This window comes from Nicotiana tabacum, chromosome 5, assembly GCF_000715075.1.
Source record: "Nicotiana tabacum cultivar K326 chromosome 5, ASM71507v2, whole genome shotgun sequence".
Classification (NCBI taxonomy): Eukaryota; Viridiplantae; Streptophyta; class Magnoliopsida; order Solanales; family Solanaceae; genus Nicotiana; species Nicotiana tabacum.
In genome coordinates this window covers 4,988,680-5,007,203 of record NC_134084.1, presented here as the reverse complement: position 1 = coordinate 5,007,203, position 18,524 = coordinate 4,988,680, and the positions used below count along the sequence as shown (strand labels likewise).

Genomic DNA, 18,524 nt, shown 5'->3' with positions numbered 1-18,524 from the left:
ATCTCATGAAATCATATGCTATTGAATGACTACAAATGTCTAACTCCAGAATGTATAAACAAAAGTAAATACAGAAGGGTTGATACTATAAGGGAGAATGGAAAATGACTCCTCGGTCTGCGAACGCAACAGATATACCTCGAAGTCTCTGGAGAATCGCCTCGCCTCAAGGGTAGTAGGCTGAGTCGAAGTACCTGGATTTGCACAAGAAAAACATGCACAAAAAGGCATGAGTATACCATAGAGGTACTCAGTAAGTGCCAAGCCTAACCTCGGTCGGTAGTGACGAGGAAAATCAGGAACCTACTGAGTTTAGATGAAAAACAAAGTATAACAGTATAGAATAAGACAATATAATTAAGTGCAAACAGTAAGAAGGAACACAGGATAGTAAGAACAACAACAACTACAATAGAGACAAAATAATCACAGAAGGAATACAGCTCAACACAGAGGTAACAACAGGGGATCTCCCAGTATACCGTCCTGTAGTCCCAAATATAAATATCCAGTGGATCTCCCAGGTGCCGTCCCGTAGTCCAACTCATAGTGCGCGAGGATCTCCCGGAATACCAATCTGTAGTCCCAAATATAAATATCCAGTACTGGGGGAATCTATCGGGTGCATTCCTGTAGTTCCAATATAAAAGTGCAGGGGGATCTCCCGAAATATAAATCCGTAGTCCCAAAGTAAACACACAACAGCAACACGAAGAATACTCAATTCAATTCAAATTTCATACCAAGGTAAAACAGGTATTTCTAACCTAGTATGCTGCACAGAATCCAAATAAGGCAGTTTGACCAAATCAAGCAATTAAGTGAATTAGACATGCTTCCCTAAGCTAACAGTAAGCTTAAATTGCAAGTAGTATAAACATGAAAAGAAACACAATTATAGTTAATTAATGAAAACAGGATTTTTCAATAATTAGCATAAGTACGCACTCATTACCCCACGTACAAGACATTTCAAATATCAACAATATCAAATCCTAAAGGGAGTTTCCCTACACAAGGTTAGGCAAGTCACTTACCTCAAACTAGCTCAAAATCAACCCGAAACCACGCTCTTGCCACGAGTACTCGACTCCAAATGGCCCAAATCTATTCAAATCAATTGCATAATGTAAATATAACTTCACGTAACTGATTCTACTAATTAATTCTAAGCTAATACGTGAAATTAGGAAAAATGACCAAAATGCCCCCCAAGCCCACATCTCGGAATTGGGTAAAATTTACAAATTCGGAATCCTTACACTCTAACGAGTTTAGTCATACCAAAAGTACCAAAATCGAACCTCAAATGTTCCCTCAAATCACCACTCAAAGCTCTCCAATTAACCAAACTCTAACCCCCAATTTACCATTGTTTTTCCTTTAAATTTCATGCTTACAATGATAAAAATCACCACAATAACGAGCTTAAGGGCCAAAGACCTTACCTCAATGAATTCCTCTGAAAATCTCCCTTGAAAATGCTCCCCAAAGCTTCTTCCGGTTTGAAAAGAGATGAAAAATAACTCAAATTCGCGAAGGCATTTATTTACATGTTCTGCCCAGCAAATCCGCTTCTGCGGCCATGGGACTGCACCTGTGGTCCCGGTTTTGCAGAACTAAAGTCGCATCTGTGACAATTCATTAAACAACAACTTCCGCACGTGCGATCTCCTTTGTGCAGATGCGGTGCCGCTTCTGCGGTGCCTGGGCCGCATCTGCGGTCAATCCTAAAATGCCTCAGACGGCACCTGCGGTCTTCCAAGCGCATCTGCGGGCTCGCACCTGCGGTTCCCAAGTTGGAGGTGCGGTTATGACAACAAACTCAGCAGCTTCAGCTGCAAATTCCCAACTCCAAACTTCCCGTTAACCATCTGAAATCATCCCGAGGCCCCTGGGACCTCAACCAAAAGCACGAACAAGTCATATACCACTATCCAAACTTATACCAATCCTCAAAACACCTAAAACAACATCGAAACGTCTAATTAACCATGGATTCAAGCCTAAGAACTCCAAAAACTCTCAAATTACGCTTTCGATCAAAAAGTATGTCAAACCTCGTCCGAATGACCTGAAAGTTTGCACACACGTCACATTCAACATTACGGAGCTACTCCAACTTCCAAAATTCTATTCCAACCCTTAGATCAAAATCTTACTATCGAACCAGAAACTTCAAAAATTTAGCTTTCGACATTTCAAGCCTAAATAAGTTGTGGACCTCCAAAACACAATCCGAACACGCCCCTAAGCCCGAAGTCACCCAACGGAGATAACGAAACCGATGGAATTCCATTCCGAGGCCATTTCATGCTGCTCCGACTACAATCCAAATTCTATGACTTAAACTCTCATTTAGGGACTAAGTGTCCCAAAACTCTATGAAACTCCAAATAAACCTTCCTGGCAACTCACAATAGCAGAAACAAACACGGGGAATGCAGTTAATAGGGGATCAGGGTGTAATTCTTAAAACGACCGACCGGGTCGTTACAGATAAGCGATTGTTGCAAATATAATCTGGTCTAAGAGTCCGGAGTCGAATCCCACAGAGAACTAAGGTTTAGCTACAACTGTTTACTATCACCAATAAGACAAGCTCGAACAATTCCTAAGTTATAAATATAAAGATTCTTATGTCTAACTAATGAACTAATAAATTTAAATAGTAAATTAACAACTACAGATACTACGGGTTGGAGACAAAATCAAGGAGTTCTAGAGTTATGATTTCCCCACTTGCCGGAATCCTTCCTACTACGTCTCCTATAATTTCGCCTGATTAGTCTCTACTGATCGTGAGCATTTCAGGTGTTGTAATTCTCTCCCAAGCAACTACAATAGTTTATTAGACATATTCTCCCAAACTACGCTAGCTGTCACAATCTCACCGCTCACTATGACCACGTCAAGGCTTTAATATTCCTAAACCCACCTTTAAACCTGCCGTATTGATTACTCATATATGTTAGGAGTGACATTGTTCGACAACTACCTAAACATGTACCCTTTCCCAAGCAATACATAATAAATATGCATAATCAATTGATGGCCATTCAATCAACAGAAAAAAGCACGTAGATGAATAAGTAAAGAAATTCAAAGGCTAAATTATATTCAAACTTAACACGAATTCATCCTCCAAAAGGTTTCGTCAAAACCCTTAATAACAAATTAGCTTTTCATAATAGTATGCAAAACTACAATACTAGAATTCAAAACCAATAATGAAAATAGAGGAAGAAAGAGGGAAAAACGTGGAGTTGAATCATTCTCCTTGCTCCAAGTGTGTTCTTGCCTCCAAAGGTGTTGTGTGACCCTAAAGTAGTGTCTCCTCCTCCAACATTACGTTTTAGGAGGTATTCATATGACCTAGGTAGGGTGGAGGGCCGTCCAAGGCAATCCAAAATCGAATAGGAGAACTGGAAGGTGCGCCTATCTTCGCGTAGCGCGCGACCATAGATGCAGATTTAACTTTTGCAATTTTTCAGTTCGCGAAGCGATCCGTGCCTTTGCTTCGCTTCGCTGTTTTGTACCTTCATTTTCCTCCTTTTTCGCGTCCATTCTCGTGCCACGCAAGAGATTGGACGAACTCCCAATTCTTTCCATCTCTTTCTTTTTGTGTCAATTTGTCATCTTTTGATCATTTATCATCCAAACTCGTTCCTACACATAAGAAACACATAATGAGCATATTTCACTTCAAAAACCACGTGAACTCCGGTGACTCACGCAAGAATTAATATGAAAATATACTCAAAATATGCATTTTTCATCATTTGTCATAGGTCCATATCAAACAGCCTAGTGACCAATAGTCATCACTTCGCCATGACTTTTGGTTTCATTATATGGCATTTAAAAATCAGCCCAACTTTAAATGGGTTGAGATGTGTTGTATCAAGATGGACTGAGTTGAATAAATAAACGGGTCAATAACTAACCTAACTTTGAGTGGGCTGGACGGGTCATTTGGGATTGGGCCAAATTTGACCGCCCTATTGTGACTACCTTTAAATTTTGTTTTTAAAAAATTAAAAATTTTATGTCCGAATTTACAATCAAAATTAAAAGTTTGACATTAGAATAGAGGGAGTAATACTTAAAATTTAAAAATATATTTATATAATTCGAGTTTACATTAAATGTATATAATCCGCCAATGTGGAAAGAGGGACAGAGGGGAAAGTGAGACATATACGGATCACCCCCAAAAGTCTGTAATCACTAAAGCAAAGAACTAAGAAATCAAATTTCCTTTTTCTAATTCACTTTCTGAACCAAAAAAAGAAGAAAAAACGAAAAAGAGAACAGAAAATGAGCAGTGCAGAACAAGAACTTCTCAACATCGATCCTCTTGAGCTCAAATTCCCATGTAAAAATTATCCTCCTTAATTTATGTTAATTTTCATCATTTCTTTTTTCTAATTTTTAATGTGTTTTTTTTTTCCTTTTATCTGTAATGGGGTTTGATCAGTTGAGCTGAAGAAACAGATATCTTGTTCCCTTCAATTATCAAATAAAACTGAAAATCATGTTGCCTTTAAGGTACATTTTGTTCCAAATTACTCTCTTTTTTTTGTAATTCTTAAATTTCTTGTTTCTTATATATTTTGTTTTATTTATTTTTTTCAGGTCAAAACTACGAATCCCAAAAAATATTGTGTTCGTCCAAACACTGGCATTGTTTTGCCTAGATCCACTTGTGATGTCATTGGTACTTTTTATGTATCTCATAAAATTGTTCATATTTCTTTATTTAGAAACTATTTGACGTTTTTTAATTTTTTAATTTTTTAATTTTTGCTCTTATAAATATGCTCTTATAAGAATTGATGTGACTTGTTGTTGGCTCCAATTATACATAAACGTGTGGTTTTATAGAAGTATTTAAGTAATATACAGTTAATTTTAATGTATGATAGCATGGTAGTTATCATTTTTACTTGATTGTCAATTAATGTTAATCAAGAGATTTACCTGCAATTACGTAATTACCTAATAAGTGACCTGATTGTGTGAATATTTTTTATACCGTTAGTGCATAGTACTTAAACTTCTTGTAGAAAGTGTTGTTTGTGTATTTTATGTATATTTAACTTATGGGTCAAAAATTTGTCTTTTTTTTCTCTTCAAAAGTTGCATGTTAGTCAGATACCGTCAAAAATTGAGATGGAGGGAGTATTTGGAATAATCTCGTCCCGGTGTAAATGTATGCTGGCAGAAGGTAGGAGGTATATGTGGAATAGTCGAAGTGCGCTTAAAATGGTCCAAACACCACCGTCTAAAAAAAGAGAACGAGAAAAGGAAGTCATTTCCGGTATTTAGATTCTAAAGAAGTTCAAATGAACAACAATAATTATGCCTGATGCCTCAATCCCAATTAAGTTGGTGTGATGTATATGAATCCATACTGTCGGTGTCGCTCCATTTAAGCTTATCAGTGCAGCTTAAATTTTAAACTTAAAACTTATAGTTCATCTAATTGGGATATTATAAGTATTCATCCTTTCTGGTCCTTGTTCAGCATCACATTATCAGTGTTAGATTGTTTTCTTGGTTAACTGATATTAGTTTGTATTTTTTGGCAGTAACAATGCAAGCGCAGAAGGAGGCGCCTGCTGACATGCAATGCAAAGACAAGTTTCTGCTTCAGAGTGTAGTTGCAACTGCCGGTACCTCTCCGAAAGACATCACCCAAGAAATGGTAATTGTACAAATAAGTGGAATTTTCTCCTTTTCATTGCTTTATAATTTTGTGTCTGTGAAGACTGAAAGGTGTATCTTTGTTGTCATATTTAACTTACCGTAATGAAATGTTTGATTTAAGAAATGAACGATAAAATACGGATCACCTTTTAGTCGTCCTTGTCGTTACACAACCATTTAAGCTTAGTGAAGTTTTTTGATCCCTTTGTAGTTCAATAAGGAGCCTGGACGCGTTGTGGAAGAGTGCAAATTGAAAGTGATTTATCTTCCCCCACCGCAACCACCATCTCCCGTTGCAGAAGGATCAGAAGAAGGTTCTTCGCCAAGACAATCCTTGACAGAGAATGGCAGTCAAAATGGTTCTGAGGTTGTTTACTGAATCGCTTATTCCTTATTTATCGCCTTTAATGATTCTTTTTGTATGTTTCATCTTACTCTTAGTGAATCTTGATTATTCACGCTTATCATTGTTACCTGCAGCTCACAAGAACATTCCTTGAAACTCATGACAAATCTTCAGAGGTGAAATTTCTATACAATTCCATACTGTTCCATACATTAACGTCCCATTAAAGTCAATAACATATGTGTGTCTTTGTTTACTTATGTCCTGTTGATAGTCAATATTATATGCGTATACCGTAATTTTGTGTATGAATGTCAAATTTTCTTTTATGTTCTATACCTGTGTGTATCTATGGATGTTATTATTTGCCGATATTCACATGTGGTAAGTTAGTATAGATTGACATGCAGAAGTACTAAACATCTCCTATGTGTCTAATGCTTATGAGGCGTATTCATGGTTACTGATTTGTAGTATTTGGGAAGAATCAACATTCCCTTAGCAAGCGCATTCTTGTTATTGGAAGGTGTCTAATGCTGACATAATCTAGCAGAGTTTCTTGTGTCTTTTGAGATGTTTCTGAATGACCTAATGATCTCAAAACATTTCTTATCTAAAGAAGTGTAAATAAGTTAGGAGGTAGAGATGTAGACTGAAAACAACTCGAGTTTATTGCAGTATCTACGACATGTTACCAACTAATGTACAAATGCCTTGAGATGATTGTAAGTTTGAAAAACAGGTAGGTGTATAATTGGCTTTGGAAATTTGGGAGAGGGAGCGGGTAGGGAGGGCTTGCGATGGCTGGAGTCATTTGTTTAATCAAGTACAAACTAGAAAGATGAACAGAAGATGAGTGGGCCTTAGTATTAATTTTTGCTGCAAGCTTTATCTTGATATCTAGTTGATCCAATTGAACTCGACGATTTGCGTTTGGCCAGAGATATTTTTTTAGAAAGATGGGCTCAAGTAAAGGCCAGCTAGTGTCCTATAGCGCGCTCCCTTTATTTTGGTATCTTTCGCTTGGAACCTAATCTGCGATTAAGGGATCATCATTCTCTTCGTGATTCATTCTCCATTCGTCTCTTTATTCTCTTTGCGTGAGTACAGTTGTCTTGTCATCCTAATTCACAAAAGATGCTGGCTAGTCATATTACCTCTCCGTGTATTGTCCCTAACTAAAGTGAATCATTTGCTGACAATGAAACATCCGAATTTAGTAGTGATCTGAAGAGAAGTTTGATCCGTTCTCACCCTAAATTATTAGATAGTAGATTATGTCGGAGATAGCTTATTTATGCTTTCAATGTTGATGATCTATATATGGAACAATGACCTCAACTACAATGGACTTCGGACTCTATCTCTGAGATGCCATGGTGAAACATTGACTTCAACTACGTAGCTGAGGAACTTTGTGGGTTCACTTGGTATTAATCCCTAATTACTGAAGAGTGATGACATTGTTTCCGTGTCCTCGAACGAGTCAAGCTTTTTCTGCAAACGCGTTTGCAGCTACTCTTAAATCCTTCAAACTTTTGATGCTTGCTGTTAAATGATTTTATAGATATTGCTTGAAAGGATATATTGCCCTGCGTCCTTACCTTACATTTCCGCATCAACATGATTAATCTGGACGTATCTTTTCAGGCAAAATCAGTTATTTACAGATTGACGGAGGAGAAAACTGCTTTTCTACATCACAGTAACAGAATTCGTCAAGAATTGGTAAGGGTAACATTACTTTCTATTTCTGATTCTTGTGCCTCCTAAAATTCCAACACTTGTAGAGAGGCCATGGAATTTGTTATATCTATGAGCAGTTTCATAGGCAAATCCCTCTGCCTGCCATTATTTGTGTCCTCCTTTCACCTGAATAGTCGATTCATTCTAATGGTTTAAGTGAGAGCCAGCTGAACTTTCATACACAAACAACTATGCCTCAATCCCTAGCAAGTTGGGGTATTTTTTATTGTGAGGATCATCATAATTAGATTAGTTTTACACTGGTCGTCAACCTACTGAAACCGTCCTCTTTAATCCGTGTTGTTTGCTGAACTTGCATAATCAGACTATTAGTCTCCTTTGTATAATTTGGATTAGAGTGGTTGTATCTTTTAGTTACAATGACTTACTTCTGAAACACTATCTGTAGGAACTTCTGAGGCGCGATGTTGGCAAAAGTCGCGGCGGTGGTGGTGCTTCCTTCATGTTTGTCATCATTGTTGGCTTGATAGGTGTAGCTTTGGGCTACATCCTCAAAAGTTAAAGCATTAATCAAATATTCAATTAAATGTTCATTTCTCAAACTCAGAGAAGCATCGAGGAGAAAAAAGAGAGGCTGGCCAGTGGTTGAAACAATGGTGATTTTTTGTCTTAGTTAGTTGAACTCATTAGTAGGAAAACATTGTCCTTTTATGTGGTATTTAATTGGCTCAAAAGATGCTGCAACTACTTTAGTAACTAAGCATTATGGATGATAATTCTAGCTTGAAAAAATGTCCTAATAACTTTGTATCTATTAGATAAAGTAGTCTAATTTTCAGCTTTGGTAGGCAGAGTTACTGGTAACTATGTTGGTGGCAGGTAGCAGGTAGCAGGGATGGTCGAGGTGATTATCAAACAAAAATAAAAATTTAGTCTATTTTATTTCTCCCATTGTGAAGATCATGTTACTATCTTTGCCCTATTACAATGTCCAAGACTTGATTAGGTCTTCATTGTTTATTTTTGTGGTGCCCCAAAGAAGGAAAGTTTCTTGTTCTTTTCTTTTTAAGAAAAATAAATAGGGAAGAACATCAACTACACACTCTCTCTCACACACACATTTTATGCAATATTATTTTTCTGTTAGTCCGTTTAAAAAATAGTGGCACTTTTTTTGTATGTAAGAAGAGTAATCTAACTTTAAACTTCCTAATTTATATTTAGTGAGAAATTTTTATAGTTACACTAAATCATAACAAGTTTAAGACAATAAGTTTCAATAATTTTTTAAGTAGACAAATATTATAATATGTTTAAGGTCACAAGATTTTTTAAAAAATTCTTCTTCTTAAATTTTGTCTTGTCAAACTATTGTCACATAATTAAAATTGAAGGAGTCACGATGATGTTTCTCGCGAATCAATCATGGACCGATAGCTAGAGATGACAATAGGGCAGAGGTGGATGAAATCTTACCTTGCCACAAATTCTACTTGCCCTATCCTGATCCTGTCCCATTGCCATTCCTATCGATAGCCTCCTATTTTATCACATGTCAAATAATTTTGAAGAATCAAGGTTAAGCCCTCAACTTATTCTCTTGTTAATTTGATAGTAGTACTTAAAATTTCAAAGGATGGTGTAATGATGCAAAACATTCGTTGTAATTGTAGCGAAGCTTTATCATGTTTTCTAGCCCAAGCGTCCATCTCAGCCGTTCATTTTTCATACCACCGTCCACCCGCGTTGATAAAGAAATAAGAAATTTGCACATCACATTTTAACATTTTATTAAACTTATTTTGCTATTTTTGTGGCAATCCAAATTTAGTACTACTCAATTGGTTGCCCATTTGAATATTTATTTTGTTGGTGAGTGTAGACATATGAAATTTATTGGGTCTAATCCATACAAAATTTGGATTAAATAATTAATTTGGGTTTTACAAGTTAAATTAGTTCATTTTATTATTTTCGAGCCCAATGTTCTCTTCATCTTAAGGCCCAGACTCGTACCACATGTCAAGTGACATGACATGTCCAGTCAAATCCAAAGCCAACAAGATGATGCCACGTGTTAAATGATGTGGCAGTCTAAGTCAAAAAGTAAGAACCAACCACAGGTCGCCAAAGGGCAAAAATGAAATGGGCCAATCAGAATCAAGCAAGAGAGTTCATATGTAGCTGGACTATCCATCCCCTACAACTATAAATAGAGGGGTTACATAACTCTCGGTGGACATTTAGAGTTGGAGAAGAACACTCCGCAATTGGTGAAGGCATCCACAAACAGAGAGATCAAGCATCAAATGCTTAGTTCTTCAACAAAGGTGTGATCAACGGAGTTCTTTCCGGAGATTAACCCGTAACAACAAAGTCTTGCTCGATGATCTTGGCAATTAAATACATCACAAGGAGGTCCGCATCATCCTACATTCAATAAAGACGCTTCTCAAGCCCTCAAATCACGAAGAATTTTAGAGAGGAGAATCAAGAGATACATAGAATTGTACGCACAAATATTTATCAATAAAATTTCTTTTTCTTTATATTATTTTTGTTGCAGTTTATTTTTCGTATTACGGAAATTTATTGCAAACAAATTTTGGCACGCCCAGTGGGACCAATTCTGCTCTTCATCTCTCCTTCTTGCAAGTTGAAAACTACAAACTTCAGATCTACTGCTACAATGGCCTTCCGCAAGTGTAATGTTTCATGCAAAGATGCTACTGTTGCCGTATCCACCGAGCTCAGTCATGTTGGCCCAAACACTCGAAGCAAGTTCAAGGCTAGTGGTTTGGATGGATCCGAATACTTCGCCTCCTTAGAGATGGCAAAGAAGAGCAAATCTCATATGACGTTCGCAACCGCAATCTCTGGGGGCAACACCCCATTCTCGTTGTTTGGAGAACTTTCTCAAACAACCTCAAACCTTGGCGGATTTGAGGATTCTTCAGTTTCAACGAATGTCAATGCCTTGATGACTGACACAACTAACGTGGACGAAAAGTTTGCCATGATGGAACAGACTATAGAGGTCTTGAAGAAATCCGTTGAAGGCAAAGACCTTCAAATCGCTCAACTCATGAACAAATTGGAGGCCTATGCACTTGGAGAGTCGATCCATGTCCCTCCTCGTTCACCTGTCTTTACCTCCCAAAAAATAGCTTTTGAGGAATTATTTGCAAAGTTAAACATTCAAAAGGAAAAGCAATCCACTTCAGTTGCGGAGTTATCTGTCCAACAATTGCAAGACATGATAACAAACACTATCTGAGCTCAATATGGTGGACCATCACAAAGTTCGTTGTACTACTCTAAGCCTTATACTAAGAGGATTGATTGTTTAACCATGCCAACCAATTATCAACCACCAAAGCTGCATCAATTTGATAGCAAAGGGAACCCAAGGCAACATATTGCCCACTTTGTTGAGACTTGTAGCAATGATGGAACGCATGGTGACCTTTTGGTAAAACAATTTATTCATTCTCTGAAAGGTAATGCATTTGACTGGTATATTGACTTGGAGACCGAGTCCATTGATAGCTGGGAGCAACTTGAGAAGGAATTCCTTAATAAGCCTAATAGAGTTGACAGGCACCAAGCAAAGAAAGAACGAGCCCGTGGTAGATTACGTTAATCGTTGGAGAGCGTCAAGTTTGGACTACAAAGATCGCCTTTCAGAAATATCTGCTGTGGAGATGTGCATTCAAGGAATGCACTGGGGCCTTTGTACATCCTACAAGGGATCAAACCGCGAACTTTTGAAGAACTTGCAACACGAGTGCACGACATGGAGTTAAGCATCACAAGTCATGGAAAGGCATCTCCATTTGCTGATTAAAATGAGTTCAAGAAAAATGTTGCATCAAAGAACCAAACCAAAGAATCAATGGCGGTGAAAGCAACTTCTGTGAAGGTCACTACCAAGCAAAAAGTGAAGGAGGATAAGACCCTAAGTCAATATTCCAAAGAGGAGAAGCGTCATCCCACCTCGAAGGAATTAGAGGCAAAGGTTTATACATTTTCAGATTCAGACGTACCCACAATCCTTGATGAACAATTGGACAAGAAAGTCATCGATCTCACTGAATCAAAAAGGCCAAAGAAAATTGGTAAAGTTGGCGATCCGAAATACTGCAAGTTTCATCGTGTCATTAGCCACCCTACAGAGAAATGCTTCGTCTTGAATGAGAAAATCATGGCTCTTGTAAGTGAAGAAAAAATCATCATAGACATGGATGAAACAACAGAAGAAAATCATGCAAGTATCGTGATCGGTTCCAACCCTACACCACTACAGAGTGGCAAGAGCGGTCGATGCAGCTTTTACCCGAGAAGGTCGAGATCGAATCTACAAGGAGCTAGATATATTTGGAGTTGGATTCCTATCTAATCTAGAAATGTGTAGTGCTTTTAATTGCACTTCCAATCATTCTTGTTTGTTTGTTACTTTTAAATTTAATACTACTGATGCAAGAAATTAAGCTAAATGGATATTTTTGTAGGGTTTTCTAAATGGGTAAAGAGGCACTAGGAAAGTGACTTTCTCCTAGATAAGTATCTAAGGGGATCTCAAACTTAGGGAAATAATGTTATAGTTAGGATCATGATATAGCCAATGCACGAAACTACTCACTTTATACCTCTCGGTAGTTTGAGTGACTTTGCCCTAATTGGCTTTCTGAAGCCCAATTGGGTGTTCTTTTTGTGAAAGCAATATTGGCTCAAGTCGGGTATTACTATATCTAGGTTTAACCCTTTAATTGGGGCTATCAATCTCTTGAATACACCCCAATTCCTTGTTGGCCTGAAATTCCTAGATTTAGTCTCTCTTTCTCAAGAAGAGCCTAAGTCAAAAAGACACAAATTAGTGTTTCCAATCACTAATTCAATATAGAAAGCATAAATATAGCCAAATACCCATCACCCATAAACATCTAAGCCCTAAAACAATAGACCCATTAAATACCCATACTAGGGTTGAGCCACAACCCTAGTTAATGGGTTTAACTACTCATAATTGACGAAGAAATCATAGATTGAGATGATAAATAATCCATAAATTGTAATTACAAGATAAGAGACTAAGATTAATTGCTAAGTAAGCTATAAAATTACTCAAAATAGAAAAAACGGCGCTTCACGTGCTCAACTAACGTAAGATGACCTAAAAATATGAAAAAGTAGTATTTATACACAGCCAAATTTTCCAAACAAAAATGCCCCTGACGGAGGTACCACTGACAACGGAAAATGGACCGTTGCAGCGGTGAGGCTACCGCGACCGTGGTAAATCAACTGCGGACCGCAGTCTTCAGCTTTAGCTCAGACTCCAGGCTCTCTGAATCTCTTCTCCGCAGACCGCGGTAAAAGGACCGTTGTTGCGGTAGGGGTACCGCGGTCGCATAAAATCACCGTGATAGCTTGAATTCAAAAAATGACAACTCTGTGAATCCTTGCCACTGCGGACCGTGATAAAAAGCGCGCAGTCGTGGTGGGTCTTCTGCGTCCGCGGTGGATTTTCCGCTATAGCGCTGCTTTGACTTGGTTTTGCACTTGTGCAGGTTTCACTCCTTTTTTGAGCTGGTTATGACATCCTTGCCCCTTTTTTACCAAACACTGCAAACAAGCACAACAAGTTAGCTTTTGGGGAATACCTGTACACATTTTAGTCCAAAACTCAAGCAAAAAGAAGCATAAACTAGACCAGAATCCCTAGTTATCAACTCTCCCAAACTTAAGCTTTTGCTTGTCCTCAAGCAAACAAAGTAATTCCCACCTCCTCAAGATAAAAGAAAGAAAAATTCAGCTGTCCTAAAGTAACCTCATCAAGAATCAATTGGGACTAACAATTACCCTCAACTCAAATGCATTATCAACAATACACAACCTTTTAGCACCATGGCTATAGTACGACACAAAAGCATCAAGAGTTGACTCAACTCATCAAGGAAACTCTTTCTGTTATATTGGTCGCTGTGGAACCCAAACTCATACTCCTCAACTCTCCATAAGCAAACCTCACTTTTTGATTGTAGCACTCAGAACGAGGATTGTAGAAAACACACTCATCTCTCTCAAAGGAAGGTCACAAGTCCAGCTCTAAGTACCATAAGCTTGCCCCTTATGTGAGTCACCACTAATGTAAGCTCACTCAACTCAAGATCATATAGGGCTTTTGTGGGAATGTAATGAAGACTTTTGGTTCAGGGTAGGATGTATTGGTCTAAGAAGGTTTCATCTTCCCTTAAGCACTTCATTTGCTTCATTTTGGCATACATTTTCTTGACTCTTTGAGTCATTTACTTCTTCTTTAGGGGATAAAGAGACACAATGTCACTCTTTGTTGTTCATTTCAATCCTTTTTTTTCTTTTCTAATCTTTCCATGCCTTTCATCTTTTTCTTTTATTGAATCCCTTTATTTCATCTACATTGTTTACTTTCTTTTTGACTTTTTGGATTTTCTTTCTTTTTCTTTTTGTCTTTCCTTTTCTTCATTTTGTACCTTTTATCACTTTTGCATTTCTCTTCTCTACCCTCAAACTTATGCTTTTGCCTTGTGCTAAGGAAAGATAGGGTGCCAAGAGAGGATTATTTCAGAACGGATAAAGGCTTGTATCATGGTTATTGAAAGACTAAGGACTATAGATCAACGGGGTTGACTAGGGATATCATCATTGGTAGGATATGAATGTTTTCAAGTCTCAATTAGGATCAAGGAGAGCCTATAATCACTTCTCAACTCGAGCTTCACTTCGGATTTTGCCTAGACAGACATTCAGGGCAAGTTCTAGACTTATTGGCATGGGACTTGGACTTGCAAATCAATACCTCACCACACAAGCTATAGGATTGCTAAAGAAACAGAGTCGGGGACCACAACAACCTTAGCTAAGATTTGAGCAACATACATGGTTTCGAGAAACCACTCGATGATTGTTTAGCCAACACAAGAGTCTCAAGGTCACAACTATCACCATCCTATACACAACAATTTGTTTTTAACCATAAGGTCAAAGGTAAATGTGTTAGGCCCAAGTGAAGCTTTGCCTGAGGCACCATTGCTCGCTAACTACTATTTACACATAAATGAAAGAAAAAAAAAGACTCAAACCCTTAAGAAGGTTGTCATGTCATCCATCATCGAGAAGAGCCACCCGGTTCACACAAACTCCACCTTTGGAAAGAACCGTGGCATTAAGAAAACCAAAGGCTTATTGATCACACAAAATTGTAAAATAAGAAGCTACGAACCGAAAAAAACTATTAAATGAAATAAAAAACTATACTAGTAAGGAAATTGCGAAAGAAGCTATGAAGTAAAATGCGGAAAGCAAACTGCATATGTACAAGGGGGGGGGGAGGGTTAGATGAATATACATAAGAAGGAATATATACATGAGAGTAACTTTATAAACAAGCCAAGATAGAACAACAACGAAAAGTAAAATAAAAGGTAAAGTTATATACATACCAAAAGTGAAAAAATAAGCACAAAGAAGGAAAATATTGTCATAATTACAATCCAACTACCAAATATAACTACCAAATCAAAAATCAAAGTAGGGGAACCCCCTCAAATGAAAGCTAGCATTGTCCTCAATACTAACTAACCAAAAATAAGCTCAAAAAGAAAGATAGAGAGTGAAGAAAACACCCTATGGATCCTCCGTATGCATGAGGTCCTGTGACTGAGTAGGGTCTTGTGGTAGCACGAGATCCTGTGGCTGGGAACCTGGATCATCTGTCCCGGGGGCCTGTGGCTGGCCAGAAGCAACACCCTCCATCTCCTCCAATTCAATATCAACATCATCCACTTGGGGGATCATCCTCCTCCTCTTTGGTGCTCTCTCAATATCCTTCTCCGAAACCTGCTCTGTCTGAGCTGCTGGAGGCTGATCATGCAATAGTAGCTCCAAAGGCAAATGGTCAGTTGCCTTCATCTTCTCCACTTCTCCCCTCAATTCCTTAACTGACTCATTTGATGCCTGCGTCTTCTTCAACTTCTTTGTGTATTTGCTCAGCTCCTTAAGTGTTTTCCCTTGATCAGCAAGAGCATCCATTATCAGCTCTTGGTTGTCAAGGAGCTTCTTCTGGTTGTCCATAAGCTCATTGAGAGACTCCTCTACTGAAGCCGGCACCTGTGGCTGTGGGGGCACTGACTGGGCTACCACTGAACTAGATAGTACAGACAACTTAGAAGTTGCTGCCTGCATCCAGTTGTTGATACTGGAGAGTGTTTGGCTCAATCGGTGGGCAATCAATTGGTATGCTGAGGAGGATGGAATATCTGCAGGAGTGGAAGTAGATGGTTCGGCGGTAGGCTCTATTATGGCAGTGGGAGGCTAAGAAGAAGTGACTACTACTACTACTGGCTCTTCAGATTGGCCAGTAGAGGTAGTGGCTTTGCCCTTGGATTCTTTGGCTTTGGGTTTGTCTAGACACTGAGGCTGTACCATGAAAAGGGCATTTTAGGTTTCACCTTCACATCAAAGTTTCTTTTCCCACCTTCTGATCTTCGAAGTACATTATGAGGAAGTTTGGGAAGGGATACGATCTGTCACCCTCGTTGACCACTCTGGTGATCACCCTAGACATGACATTCCCGATATTATCGGGAACCTCGCCATAATAGCTGCCACTAATATTTCCCTAGATACCGGCAATGTGTTTTCATGGGTAGTAGGGTCAAGCCTGCTGCATACAAAAGTCTCCCACCCTTTCGCCTCAAAGTTTAGGGTTTTCCTCAAGATAGGAACCCCTGCTGTCAACCATGTTGGGGTGGTGACCGGGAGAGATAGATATGATGCCAACCACGGACGGGCTGCCTCATCAAGTGCTACCTTCTCCAAGTAAAATGCTTCATCTTCCTCATTAAAGCCCAGGTATTCATTTATTGTCTTCCCATCAAACTTCACTTTCAAGTTCCGCACTTTAGTATCCTTCTTGATGTGGGAAGCATTAGCGTAAAACTCTTTGACTAAGTGCTTGTTTGCCTCTTACACCGTGCTGGTGAAGTAATCCCACCCCACTCGTTCATTGAATTTCTGTTTCATGTTGGGGTTGTGCGGCAGGAGATCCCTCTCTATGAACTAGAACTCATGAATAAGGGACCTTAGAGGCCACCACTCCCGGAACTTGCGATAAGCCAACTCATTGACGAACCACTTTTGCCACACCTCGGGGTTTCTAGTTCTTTCCACACCCCCAGTTTGAGTCACACCCCTCCCTCTTCATCCGGTATCCCAACATCTACATCCTGTCCAGGTGACTAAGGTGTAGGTGAGGTTGAATCTGAACTATCACTGCTCTCTGCTGAGCCCTCAGACGACTCAGAAGATACATGAACTGGAGCATGAGCAGTAAGGGAGGCTGAAGGTTTGGGCTCATCTCTCAACTTACGTCTCTCCGGGAAGTTGGGTACATATTCAGGCACTGAATCAGACTCTGATGCCTCACGGGAGGGTAAGTACTCACTTTCCTCGGAATGGGAAGCAGCTCTATCTGCAGCTCTGATGTTTTTTCTGGTTTCCCCAATTGCTTTCTGAACCGCTGGGGTCAATTTAATCATGCCTCATCCCCTACCCCGAGAGGATTCTGCTCTACCCTTTTGTTTGTCACCAGATCCTCTAGATTTAACCATTGCCTACAAGTACAATCAGTTGAAATTTGTTAGTGCAAATACTACAAGAAGTAGTGTAGAATATTAGTTGACTGTGCAAGAACAAAACACCAGACTGCGGACCGCGAAAAATGCATTGCGGCCATGGAGAGATGGTACTCAGACTACCCCCTCTCTGATTCAATAGTATCACGGACCGCAGAAAAAGAAGCGCGTCCACGGTGAGTGCACCGCGGACCGCGGAAAATCAACCGCGGCCGCATACCCTCAAATGCATCTCTCTGAACTTTATCATCGTGAACCGCGGAAAAATCATCGTGGCCACGGAGAGGCACCACTGTCAGCGGAAAATGCCACCGCTAATCGCGGTTATCAAGACTTAAAATCTCACAAAACATAAATGATAGCGAACCGCGATCAAACAACAACGGACCGCGAAAGGCAAATTAGGGCTCAATACCTAGGGTTTCTAATTTTCAAGCATTTTGGCATTAATCAACACATTATCAACCCCGCTAGGTAGTTAATAACCATTTCTAACTAATTGAAACCTAATCTAATTAAAACTATGGAACCGTGAGTCAAAACTGAAAGAAAAAGGAAGAAGAAGAAGTAATAACTATCAATTTAAAAGAAAATAAAAACAAAATTAAAGACTAAGGGTTGATTGGATTTACCAGATGTGAAATGTGAAACAAATGAAGCTCAGTTCTTGTGTTTGTGCAAACTAGGGAGTGAGTGAACAATAGTCTATGCTGTTTGAGAATGCAAAGAGCGAAAAATGTAAAAGGGGGGCCTGAGGTTCTATTATAAACAAGCCCTAGGACCCGCACATTCTTACCTACCGCAGCCGCAATAAATGCACCACGGACTGGGTTGTAAAGTTCATAAGAGCTGTTGCTTTGAGACCACCGTGAAAAATGCTCCGCGACAGCGGTAAGCCACCGCTGACAGCAAAAAATACACCGCGGTAGTGGTTGAAATTTTAGAGAACCCCCACTTTGGATTGTTTAGCACCGCTGACCGCAATCAAATTTCGCCCCCGCGATAAGGCCACCGTGGTCCTCGAAAAATGGAGCACGGTCGCGGTCCAAACTTCAGAGAGTGACACATTTTCCAGCTTAGTCCTA

The 18,524-nt window shown here is 39.1% G+C and overlaps 1 protein-coding gene across 1 annotated transcript; it reads left to right on the top strand.

Moving 5' to 3' along the window:
• Positions 1-4,186: 4,186 nt before the first annotated feature.
• Positions 4,187-8,733, top strand: LOC107797413 (vesicle-associated protein 1-2-like). The gene is made up of 8 exons (XM_016620311.2): positions 4,187-4,378; positions 4,481-4,551; positions 4,639-4,720; positions 5,595-5,710; positions 5,924-6,079; positions 6,193-6,234; positions 7,709-7,786; positions 8,214-8,733. The coding sequence occupies exons 1-8, from the start codon at positions 4,321-4,323 to the stop codon at positions 8,325-8,327; spliced, it is 717 nt and encodes a 238-aa protein (XP_016475797.1). The 5' UTR covers positions 4,187-4,320; the 3' UTR covers positions 8,328-8,733.
• The last annotated feature ends 9,791 nt before the right edge of the window (positions 8,734-18,524 follow it).